General features: G+C 41.3%; 1 protein-coding gene across 3 annotated transcripts in view; it reads left to right on the forward strand.

Moving 5' to 3' along the window:
- The first annotated feature begins 136 nt into the window (after positions 1–136).
- The window catches only part of PAXBP1 (PAX3 and PAX7 binding protein 1), a 38,020-nt gene continuing 25,442 nt past the window's right edge, over positions 137–12,714 (forward strand). For all 3 annotated transcript variants that reach the window (XM_050785977.1, XM_050785978.1, XM_050785979.1), the window contains exons 1-6: positions 137–671; positions 2,085–2,213; positions 7,503–7,679; positions 9,654–9,875; positions 10,763–10,866; positions 12,205–12,422. In XM_050785977.1, coding sequence (XP_050641934.1) covers positions 329–671; positions 2,085–2,213; positions 7,503–7,679; positions 9,654–9,875; positions 10,763–10,866; positions 12,205–12,422 — 1,193 coding nt within the window. In that variant the 5' untranslated portion in view covers positions 137–328. The remainder of the gene's footprint in view (positions 672–2,084; positions 2,214–7,502; positions 7,680–9,653; positions 9,876–10,762; positions 10,867–12,204; positions 12,423–12,714) is intronic.

Below are 12,714 nucleotides of genomic sequence, written 5' to 3' on the forward strand. Positions count from 1 at the left end.
ATCTCTATGATCCCCTTTGTGACCTGTCAAACAACACCGGAGTTCCAAGCTAATAGTCCTCCAATCCGACAGAGGGAGATGCAAAGAGCCGACGCTCTCGCGAGAGGTGTGCGGCTCGCTCGCTCTCTCTCGCTCCCTCTCTTTTTTTCTCCGAGTTTTGAGAGCGCGTGGGAGCACAAGCGCATGCGCGCTCGTGGGGTGCGCGGTAGCAACAGAGAGGACTCGACCCGGCTGGAGCTGGGGAGAACGCGCGTGCGCCGTCACGAGCTCGGTGCTGCCGGGACCGCGGTGTGGAAGCGGGTGTTCGACCGCCGTGCGGGCCGCGGAGATGTTCCGAAAGGCCCGGCGGGTGAACGTGCGCAAGCGGAACGACTCCGAAGAGGAAGAGCGGGAACGCGATGAGGAGCAGGAGCCGCCGCCGTTGTTGCCGCCGCCGGGCACTGGCGAAGAGGCGGGCCCCGGCGGCGGCGACAGGGCCCCTGGGGGGGAGTCGCTGCTGGGCCCGGGGCCGCCGCCGCCTTCCGCGCTGACCCCGGGCCTCGGAGCTGAGGCCGGGGGCTGCTTCCCCAGCGGCGCGGAGCCCGGCAACGGGCTGAAGACGCGCAAGAGGCCTCGCGAGAACAAAGAGATGCCCCGGGCCAGCCTGCTCAGCTTCCAGGACGAGGAGGAAGGTAAAGTCCGCGCTTCGGGCGCCCTTAGACGGCCGCATCCCCGACCCAGGCCCCAGTACCCGGCCCCCGTATTCTCTGGACACCCAGCCCCCTAGCCCTGGAACGGAGTCCCCTGCCGCCCGACCGGCTGCGAATCTTCCCCAGCCTCCGGCCTTCTGCTCGGGCAAGGGACGCGTTCCCGCGCTGCCACCAGCCTTTTCTTAACCACCTCCTCTGCATCGTCTTCCTGGGCATTTCCTACTCCACGCGGCGGGAGCTCAGATTGGGCATTCTGAATGTTTCGGGGGAAATTCGGTGTTCCCTGTCCTGCCTCTTTTCTGCCTGGCGTGTTTCAGAGCCAACTTGGTGTGGGTCCCCTGGCTGCTCTCGGCATGCTTTCCGAGCCCACTGCAGGTCACTGCGCCCACACTTCTTGGAGCCTCTGTCCAGGCATCCTCGACCATGAAGGCCGGGTTTGTAATACTAGGAGAGGGAACAGAAGCCTGGAGTTGCAGCTCTGGTTTTGAGTGACCTTGGGCCAGTCCCTTGCAGTCGCTGAGCCTCAGTTTACCCATAAAAGTAATTACGGGTAGCTAATACCCAGCCTTCTTCGCACTGACTTTGGGAACAGTGAAGCGAGACGGTGTAATAGTAAAAGCAAGGCAGTTTCTCCAATTCCTTGTGGGAGACCAGGCTGCAGTGGATTTAGATTGCTGATCTTAAATGAGCCTTAAATCTTTTCTTCTGACCATTTGAATGTGCATAACCCAATTAATTCTGTGTTACGAAAAAAGAAATCAAGTTTTGGAACTCTTACTTGCATTTTTATTCGAGAGGCTTTCAGGTTTCCAGTAAGGTAGGCAGTTTATCTTTGGCATTTCTGTTACTTTTTATTTGGTTTGTGAGGAGTACAGACAGATTTTTGTTTTTGAGATACATGAGCTATTTTTTAGAAGTATTTAGTACTTTTAAAATTTCAAATCAAAGAAAAGTGATTTGCTCTTACCTTAGCCTTAAAACAACTATGTCAGCTTATGGTGGATGTAGTTACTCAGAATTGACAGCACCTTTTTATTTTAGATACTTTGTTTCAGATTCGTTAATAACTTGATGATGTGGTTTTTCAGAAACATTTTGAATGATTTTTTCCCCTCCTTAAATAGATGATTTAAGGAAGACAGTGGGAACATTTTGTGAAGTTACATGTGCTAGTCCTTTAAAAAGTCTCAAAATCTCATTACTTCACAGTAATTTAGGAAGTTGACCTCTGTTTTTGGAGTCTGTGACAGACTTGAAATAATTATACAATGAATTTGGCATATGAGTATATATACTTGGGAGAATTTATCTGAACAGCACGTAAGATCATGTGAAAGAAGGGAAAATATTTTCAGAAAATGGTTTCTACAGACTTCATTTAATTTCCTTTTTAAGAAAATGAAGAAGTTTTCAAAGTGAAGAAATCAAGTTATAGCAAAAAGATAGTAAAATTGCTCAAGAAGGAATATAAAGAAGATCTTGAAAAATCGAAGATTAAGACAGAACTCAACTCATCAGCTGAAAGTAAGTACCAAACTAATTGAATTCTTTTGAAATGACAAAATGAAAGCTCTTTCTCACAGTGATTTGCTATATATCTTCTGAACTCATTCGGTGGACCCCGTGGTTGTCAAGGGCCCTCATTGAGTAGCAATACAATTCTGTTATTTAATTGTAACACAACTGCTTTGTAAATGTATTTTTTAAAAAGACAGAATTGTTGCCACTGGAACATTTCTGCTGCAATGACTAGATTCTCTCTCAGTTTTCCTTCTTGTGTGCAGACTGCTGTTGAACAGAGAAAGGTTTCTCATTTCAGCCTAAGACACAGGTTTATTCCTGTTCGAAGGAGTGTTGTGCAAATTCCTGTATTTGTGTTTTGTAGAGACAGATTTGCAATTTCCTTGGTGGTATTTCCACAGTGGATTTTATTCTTACAGAACTTTTAGGAAAGCCCTAAGTTTAATATTGGTATTACTTCCATTCAGCAGCCTTATCTGGTACTAGATGAAGACTCCTTAGAATAATGAGGCAGTTGTATTGTACAGACATCTCTTATGTCTCTCAAAACCTCAGTTTAAAAAACTTTAAGCAGTTATTTTGTCTTTAGGAAAGTGGATCCAGTATAATATTCCATGATCTGAGTTATTCTCATGCAAATGCTGTTTTGTTTTATGGAATTAATGAGAGAATCATGACTTTCCAGATTCTCACAGGCTTAATGTGAAAAAGTATGGCATTGTATCTCAAATTTACAATCTGATTGTGAAGACAATATCTCATAACCGTGTAAGAGGATTCAGTGTTTGCCAAAATGTTCAATCAGTGTTCCAAAGGATAGCTACGCTTTCAGAGGAGAGAGGACTGCTTGATGGAAAAAGTGGGACTTGAAGATGGATCTTTGATAATTAAAATTCCGAAAGGGAAGGTATTGGGATTATGATCAAGGATTAAAATGACTAAAGCCGTTTTGGAAAAGAACAAGTACACCTGATAGGTCTGAGTAGATGATTTGTGAAGGAAGTAGTTAGAGGTTTCATGTGAAAGACACGTTGACAGATTGTGAAGGATGTTCAGTATCCAGTAAGGGTTTACATTTGCTGTAGTGGCTTGCCAAGATGATGACATGATAAATGCCTTTTGAAACTTTAGCCTGGTATTAATATGCAGCATGAGGAGAGATTGGAGGTCTAAAGCAGTTTAAACTCAAGGGCCAGCTTTGATCCATTAATAGTGGGTTTAAAAAGGTCTCACAGTTGAGCAAGAGTAAAGGCTTCTACTGACTTAGTAGGAAATTCTGGGTGAGTTAAAAATGTTTTCTGTTGTTTAGGGGGAGAAGTGGAAAGAAAGAATGATTTGAGAACCATTCCAAGGGAAGAATTGATAGGCTTGATGTACACTTTGCCATGTTGGATTTAAAAGAACGGTCAAAGTTGAGCTTTTGACCTGGAGTGTCTTAATTCATTTTTCTGCTCCTGTAACAGAATACTACAGACTGGGTAATTTATAAACAATAGAAGTTTATTTGGTTTACAGTTCTGGAGGCTGGGAGGGCCAAGAGAATGGCACAGGCATCTGCTAAGGGCCTTTATGTTGTGTCATAACATGGTAGAAGGGCAGGTGAGCCTCCAAGACAGAGAGGGAGTATCCTGCCAAACTCACCCTTTTATCAGGAGCCAGCTCCTGGGATAACAGCATTAATCTCCTCAGGTTGTAACTGCCATTTAAAGGCCCCACCTGTTGATAGTGTTACAGTGTAATTAATTTCAACATGAGCTTTGGAGGGGACATTCAAACCATAGGGTGACTTGGTTATGAATAATTATATATAGGAATAGCGAAGGCAAGTGGAAGGAGGAATGTTTTTAGGAGAACTGGTTATTTTGGAGTCTAGGAGACTGCCTTATTTTCCCCAGAATTCTTGAGACCAGTTATTTATAATGAGAGAGTAGAAGAAAGGTCAGGATGAGTGACAACTGAGAAAGGCCTGTTGTCATGGTTGCTGTATTAAGTCTCTTTTCACGCTGCTGATAAAGACATACCCAAGACTGGGAAAGAGGTTTAATTGGACTTACAGTTCCATGTGACTGGGGAGGCCTCAGAATCATGGCAGGAGGTGAAAGGCACATCTTACAAGGCGGCAGCAAGAGCAAATGAGGAGGAAGCCAAAGCGGAAACCCCTAATAAACTCATCAGTTCTCGTGAGACTTATTTACTGTCATGAGAATGGCATGGGAAAGACCAGCCCCCATGATTTAGTTACCTCCCCGTGGGTCCCTTCCACAACATGTAGGAATTCTGGGAGGTACAATTCAAGTTGAGATTTGAATGGGGACACAGCCAAACCATATTAGTTGCCATTTATTGTTGGGTTGAGAAATGGAAACAAGTGTGAAGTTTAGGAAGCCGTCTCTGACCGCTTCCTTCCTTCTACCCTCACCTAATTCTGATACTCCACTCACCAGATAACTCCAATTAATGTCCTCCCTGAAGGCAGAGTCTGATTGTATTTTAGATTGTCGTTGTTAACACTGAAATGAAGGTCTGTCATTGACAATCAGAACTCTTCCTACCTTCAACCCTCTTTAGTAGGCAGAGACAATTAACTTCAAAATAACCACGGTATTGACTTGAGAACCCCATTTTTCTGATATTCTTAAAATAATGAGTTCAATTTTTAACTTGAAGTTGAGTGGAAGTAGCCAGTGAATAGAGATATAGATTTGGGGGTAGTGCTTATTGCGGTGATAATTAAAGGTGGATGGAATTAATGAGGGAGCCTTATATAAAGGAAAAATTCCTGAAGACCAAAGACTTCTACTCTAGTAAGCTTACATGTAGAGGAAGGGATTTACCAAAGAGATAAAAGAATCAGAAAGGCCAAAGAGGAAAAGGGAAGAAGGTTTCAGGAAGATGATGGTCGCTTGTGTGAACTAGCACAAGAAAAGTCAGGAAAAGTGAGGACCAAGGAGGGGCTGTTGGCAGGATTGCCCAGCTTTTCTCTTGAAGAGGGCTTCTAACTGGGTGAGAGTGGCCCACCAACCAGACCCAGTGCCCTCAGAGCTGTTTGGAAGAAGGAACACCTTTTGCTAAATTGCTTAATGATGCTGTCATATATGAATTAGCCATGCTTGCAGCCATTGGGTTAGCTGCTGAGCTTAGGTTGGGTGAAATCAAAGGCCATTCGTAGGGTCAAGGCACAAAAGTTGGTGAGGAAGTAGAGGGCAGCAGGTCCACACTGCTTCCTTGGGAAGTTTGGCAGAGAGAGACATAGGCAATCACTAGAGGGACCAATGGAGTCAAGTGGGAAAGCGCTCTTTTTATGAAGAGAAGCCTGTGCCTCTTTGTAGAAGAGGAGAGGGAGAGCCTGACCAGGTTTAAGGTGAAGTGGATAATAATTGTGAGAGCAGGTTTCCTGAAGTAGTAGTAAATGAAATTGAAGGCATGAATGGAGCCTTGAAAAAGGTTATTTAACATCTGTATAGAGATGTTTGGAAGGGTAACACGTGACCACTAACATTCACATATCACCATGCTTTGGACTTGTGTTTGCTCAATCATAAACAAATACTTGTGAATTTAATGTAACATTGACTCTTAAAATTTGTAGGAGTGGTTCATTATCTAAGCATATCTGATGTAGTAGACCTTTTGCACTTTTGTTTTTAGTCCATTAAAAGCCATTGGTTTAGCATGGGTTTATTTGTTTTGTTTTTGAGATGGAATCTCATTCTGTTGCTCAGACTGGAGTGCAGTGGGGTGATTTCAGCTCACTGCAGCCTCTGCCTCCTGGGTTCAAGCGATTCTCCTGCCTCAGCCTCCTGAGTAGCTGGGACTACAGGTGTGTGCCACCACACCCGGCTAATTTTGTATATTTAGTAGAGACGGGGTCTCACCATGTTGGCCAGGCTGGTCTTGAACTCCTGATCTCAGGTGATCCGCCGGCCTTGGCCTCCCAGAGTGCTGGGATTACAGGTGTGAGCCACCATGCCTTGCCTAGCATGAGTTTAGACCAAAGGAAATAGGTAGTTTTTACTCCATCTAATAATGTGATAAAGTTAGTTTTAAAATCTTATAGCTTCAGAATCCACTTCAGAAGGAAGTCTGGGTAATGAGAAAATGGTAAATGAAAAAAAAAAAAAAAGAAAGAGCCTAAAACAGGTGACCTGAAATCTTCTTGGTAAAGTTAAAAAGAGGGGAGGGATGTTATCTCTGGGACTATTACTTAAGGGAGTACAGTATGGTTGGAGAAGGAAGAAGTTTGAAGTAGTTTTGGGGACAGGAACATTCTAAGGAAATGACAGAAAAATATCTTTCATATTGAGAATAAACTTTTGCTTTACTCTTTCTTCAGTATATTCCTTGTGCCTGTTGTGAGTATTACCAGGTTCATTGCTTCAAGGTGAAACACTTTGATTTGGCTGTAGTAGGATTATTTAATTATAAGCAATGTAAACCAGGGCAGTTTATCATTAAGATGTAGTGGTGCCTCCTGGATGCCAATGGCAGGAAAGCAATCTTGAAATGGGCCTCAGGAGTGGATTAGAACTGAGAATTAGGAAACTCTCTTCTCTGTCCAGATGGCACAATGTGGCCATTCCTCAGCTCCCTTCCTAGTTTACATATGGTTGTTCTTCTTAGTGTCATGTAGCCTTTAGTTTCAGTCCTGATTCCAGATTCCCAGAAAGAGAGTCGGTTACCTCTGCTTCAGTCAGACATCCACTCCTAAACATTGAGTCATGGTAGTGGGTCCGGCTTGCACAGTGTACATGTGACTGCTGGGATCTTATCTCTTTAGATGATAGGTGGCACGTGGTTTTGAGCTAAGAAGGTATTCCATGTAAGTGTCCATTACTAAGAGACTTAGCTGGACTGTAAATGTGCTTTGTTCATAACAGAGTTGCCTTGAATGGGCTTAGGGTTTAATGAAATACTAACATAAAATGAAGTAATGCTTAAAAGAGGTACAAGCAGTTCCTTGTGGGAGTTTAGAGGAAACAGTTTTGATAAATTGTTGACATTTTGATAAAATCAACTGAAGATGGGATGGAGCGGGGCCTCAAATGCATCCTTTATTTTATCTTCTGTATTATTTTTACCTAATCCTGTCTGTTATGCTATTTCATACTCATGCACTCAAGAGTTTTGAGTTTTTAATAAACAAAACAATTCAAGCTTTACTGGATTGAGCCCATAATTGAATGAAAAGTTCCTTTTTTTTAAATTAAATATTTTGATGTCAATACCATAGAAATAAGCTTTCTTAATTTATGAATTTTATTTTACATATATTTTAATTCTTCAAAAATTTAGGTGAACAACCTTTGGACAAAACAGGACATGTTAAGGATACAAATCAAGAAGATGGAGTTATCATCAGTGAACATGGTGAAGATGAAATGGATATGGAAAGTGAAAAAGAGGAAGAAAAGCCAAAGACTGGTGGAGCTTTTTCAAATGCTTTATCTTCATTGAATGTTCTCCGTCCAGGTGTGTACTCAAAAGTATTTCTCAGAAGTAAACCAAACCCGCAAGAATGGGCCATCTTTAAAGATGATTATTAAGAAGGAGTTAGCTAAGTCGTGTTTCTTATTATGACATCGCTGTTTGAAGAGGGAGTTTTTCCATTTGCAAATATAAAAAATAGGAGAAACAGAAGTTTCCCACCTTTTCCAAGTTTATTCACAGACAGGTAATTTTATTTTGCAAATGAGTCTTCAAGTAAGTGGAAAAATGGTCCTGTAGTCCTTTTTAATGTATCAGATTGAGACTGACTTAACTTTCTTCTGAACTGCTGCTAAAAGCAAAACTAGTTTCTGTTAGTTTTTTTGTTTGTTTTTGTTTTGTTTTGGTTTGGTTTTTTGAGATGGAGTCTCGCTCTGTCGCCCAGGCTAGAGTGCAATGGCACGATCTTGGCTCACTGTACCCACCACCTCCCGGGTTCAAGCAATTCTCCTGCCTCAGCCTCCTGAGTAGCTGGGACTAAAGGCAACCACCACCGCACCCAGCTGATTTTTGTATTTTTAGTAGAGATGGAGTTTCTCCATGTTGGCCAGGCTGGTCTTGAACTCCTGAACTCAGGTGATCCGCCTGCTTCGGCCTCCCAAAGTTCTGGGATTACAGGTGTGAACCACTGCACCTGGCCTAATTTCTGTTTGTTTTATGTCCATACTCCTTTTTACTTTTCTGCAAAAAATAGTTTGCAGGTCTATCCACTGGCTAATCAGCTTTTGAATAAATAAGTGCTCAGTAGCCAGATTTAAATTATGAAGCAGTACCATTTAACTCCTGTTAATGTTTATACAATTTAAAAACATGCTACTCTGGGCTGAGAAAGTTGTAGTAAATTCTATACATACATCACTAGTGGGAGTCTAATTTGTACAGTCCTTATGGGAAACTCTTTGGCAATATGAATCAATAGATCTCAAAATGTTCTTACTCTTGACCCAGTAATTTCATATCTAGAAATTTATCCCAAGGAAATAATGTTTTTATTGGAACATTTGCAATGAGCAACATTTTCTAGCAGGAGGGGAAAGGTTTGTTAGTTAATTACAGTACATTTACTTGATAGGATATTATGTAGCTGTTAAAATACTGATTAGGCAAGTAGGGAGGCATTAATTTTTACTGTAGTCAAAAGGTCAGTTAATGTGTGAGGTAGATTATGCCTTATCCAGAAAATGTTAAGCCATTAAAAATTATGTTTATGGAGAACAATAACATGGAATAAAGCTTATTATGATATGAGAAATAATTAGGTACAAAATTAAATATTTAGTATGATTACAGGTGAACTAAAAACTATCTGCAAGAGAAATGTACTATACATCATATAGTGCCTTTTCAGGGTCATGAGATTGTATTTATCTCTTTCAGCATCATAATACAGTTTTGTAACTTTTTTTTTTTTTTTGAGACGAAATTTCGTTCTTGTTGCCCAGGCTGGAGTGCAATGGTGCAATCTCAGCTTATGCAACTTCTGCCTCCTGGGTTCAAGTGATTCTCCTGCCTTAGCCTCCCGAGTAGCTGGGATTCACATCTGGCTAATTTTTTGTCTTTTTAGTAGAGATGGGGTTTCACCATGTTGGCCAGGCTGGTCTTGAACTCCTGACCTCAGGTGTGAGCCACCGTGCCCGGCCACTTTTATTTGTTAAAAATGAAGAAAAAAATTACAGTTAAAACAAAACTGCTTTGGTGGGTTTTTCCTTTTTACCCCGTCCCACTCTTTCCCATATATATTACCATTATATGTTCTTTTTAATTTCCTCAGTGACTTTTATACTCCATTTAAACTCAATTAACAATCTTTCAGATTGCAGACACAGTGTGGGAAGGAGGTGCCAGCAGTTGAAACATCACTGTGATGAGGCTATCTTGGATTATTTTACCTTTCATATTTTCAAGAAAATAGAAACTTTGCACTTCTCATACTGTTATATTCTTACCATTTGTTTCTAGGAGAAATTCCAGATGCAGCTTTTATACATGCTGCAAGGAAAAAGCGCCAAATGGCCCGAGAATTGGGAGATTTCACTCCTCATGATAATGAGCCTGGCAAAGGCCGCCTTGTTAGAGAAGATGAGAATGATGCCAGTGATGATGAAGATGACGACGAGAAACGCCGGATAGTTTTTTCTGTGAAAGAAAAGTCACAAAGACAAAAAATTGCCGAGGAAATAGGTAACTTGATTTAATTGAATAGTAAGCCTATTGCGTTGTCTTTTTTTGTTTGTTTTAAGGCAGTGTCATTCCATCACTTAGGCCAGAGTGCAGTGGTACAATCATAGCTCACTGCAGTGTCTTGACTTGTGGACTCAAACAGTGCCCCTGTCTCAGCCTCTCAAGTAGCTGGGACTACAGGTGTTTGTCACCACACCTGGCTAATTTTTTTATTTTTAATTTTTTTGTAGTTATGGAGTCTCAGTGTGTCTGGTGTCTTAACTCTTGGCTTCAAGAGATCCTCCTGCCTTGGCCTCCCGAAGTGCTGGGATTACAGGCATGAGCCACTGTGCCTCAGCCTCCCGAAGTGCTGGGATTACAGGCATGAGCCACCATGCCTGGCCTCTAATGCTGTTAAATGTGATTTGATATTATAGTCAAGTAAAAAGTATTTAGACTTATTACATTTTATGTTAGAGGACTGTTCTTGGGTACAAGTATCTTATTGGAATTTTTAAAAACTATAATATCATTGTGATAACTAATGTTTATTGAACATTTATTGTGCAGCTGGTATTGTGCTTAGCAATTTACATGCATAAATTCATATAATTCTGTATTCTTAGGAGGCATTAGATTTTGTTCCCTTTGTTGATGTCAAGTTTACAGAGGTTAAGAAACACATCCAAGATTTTAACTATTACATTAATACTGCCTTTAGCTTCAAGGAATACTGTGTTTAAAACAGGCAAAGTCAGGACTACCAAATGAGAGAGGAGATCACATTAGACATTTTAGTAAGATTGAGTTAATAGTTTTGCTCAGTTCTTGTGAAATGTCAGGTCAGCATCTTTTACCTCTTTGCTCTTTGAGTGTTACTTACTTTTCTTTGTTGCTCATGGCTGTAGGAATTGAGGGGAGTGATGATGATGCTTTAGTAACTGGAGAACAGGATGAAGAGCTCAGCCGATGGGAACAGGAGCAGATAAGGAAAGGAATTAATATCCCTCAGGTAAGACAAAAGAATTAAACTAAAAATTAAAAGTAGATTAAAAAGCCTTTTTTATTGAATCTTTGTCATTTCAAGTAACAAAATCCCATGAGGATACACGCATGCACACACACACGTAGGCTTTTAGAAGAAACTGCATTGTGTTCAGCTTTTTGCAGTCAGAATGATGGAGATATTTCCAGTTTCTTAGATCAATTTTTCTCAAAGTGGTCCTTAATTTTAGCAGCATCGGCGCCACCTGGTAGCTCATTAGAAACGCAAATTATCAGCCCCCAGAGACCTACAGAGTCAGAAACTTGGGGTGGTGGGGCCAGCAATCTTTGTTTAACAAGCCCTCCAGGTGATGCTGATGCACACTAAAGTTTGAGAACCATTGCTTTGGCCGGGCGCGGTGGCTCAAGCCTGTAATCCCAGCACTTTGGGAGGCCGAGACGGGCGGATCACGAGGTCAGGAGATCGAGACCATCCTGGCTAACACGGTGAAACCCCGTCTCTACTAAAAAATACAAAAAAATAGCCGGGCGAGGTGGCGGGCGCCTGTAGTCCCAGCCACTCGGGAGGCTGAGGCAGGAGAATGGCGTAAACCCGGGAGGCGGAGCTTGCAGTGAGCTGAGATCGTGCCACTGCACTCCAGCCTGGGCGACAGAGCGAGACTCCATCTCAAAAAAAAAAAAAAAAAAAAAAAAAAAAAAAAAAAAAAAAAGAAACCATTGCTTTAAATGGAATTTTTTTGTGTGTATAGCTTATTTTTTTGGACTTTAAGCATTATTTTGAAGAAGATGGATTTCTCAGTAATACAAAAATTTGAGATGGATGAAAAATATCTTCCCTAATAGATAAAACAATTTGTTTTATAAAAGTAAGTAATACAGTGAGAAAAATTGCATAAACATAAACCTATTTTTGTTACTAGTGTTTTGAGGCAGAATTCGCATACATTTGGGTGAAGTTAAGAAAAATGACAATAGAGAAAGTCTTGGACTGGATGTCAGGAGTTTTGGATTCTAATCTCTGGTTGCCCATTGATTCTGTGACCATGGGCAAGGCATTTATCCTCTTTCATTGATCAAAGGTGGCCTTAAATGACTTTTGATGTTCCTTCCAACTCTTGAGTGCTGTTTTTCTGCAAATTATTAGAAATAAATGCAGTGATTCCACCAAGAGATACGACATTCATTCAATCCTGCTTTTATCTAATTTTGAAGAGTTCTGCAATTATTACATAATGTTTGGCAAATAGGTATAATTTTTTGCTGTTGTTTTTTTAACCCTAAAGGCGTATTATTGTTTTCAAAGTTTTAACTACTGGATTTCATCTATATCCCATTTCTTTTCTAGGTTCAAGCCAGTCAGCCCACGGAAGTGAATATGTACTACCAGAACACTTACCAGACAATGCCTTACAGCTCATCCTATGGCATTCCTTATAGTTATACGGCCTATGGATCATCAGATGCCAAATCTCAAAAAACAGATAATACAGTCCCTTTCAAAACTCCCAGTAATGAGATGACTCCCGTTACTATTGATTTGGTAAAGAAACAGCTTAAAGACAGGTAGGGCAGATCAACTTCTTAAAGACCTGTCCGCTAGCTTTCTGTTCCCTCAGGCAACATGTAGTCTGGGGTAGCAGATGCAGAATATCAGCAAAGAAGATTCACTGGCCCAGCTTCAAAAGCTAAACAGAAGATGACTTCATACTTTGTTCTGCTACCTTCTTGGATTACTTCTGTGGAAGCCTCGAAAAGTTATAAAAAATGCCACTCCATGATCTTGTTGAAGACATTTCTGAGTTTGTACCTCTCGGACTCTGAAAAAGTGTAGTCACGCTATGGGGGGAAAAGCAAA

The sequence above is a fragment of the Macaca thibetana genome, chromosome 3, assembly GCF_024542745.1.
Source record: "Macaca thibetana thibetana isolate TM-01 chromosome 3, ASM2454274v1, whole genome shotgun sequence".
Lineage (NCBI taxonomy): Eukaryota > Metazoa > Chordata > Mammalia > Primates > Cercopithecidae > Macaca > Macaca thibetana.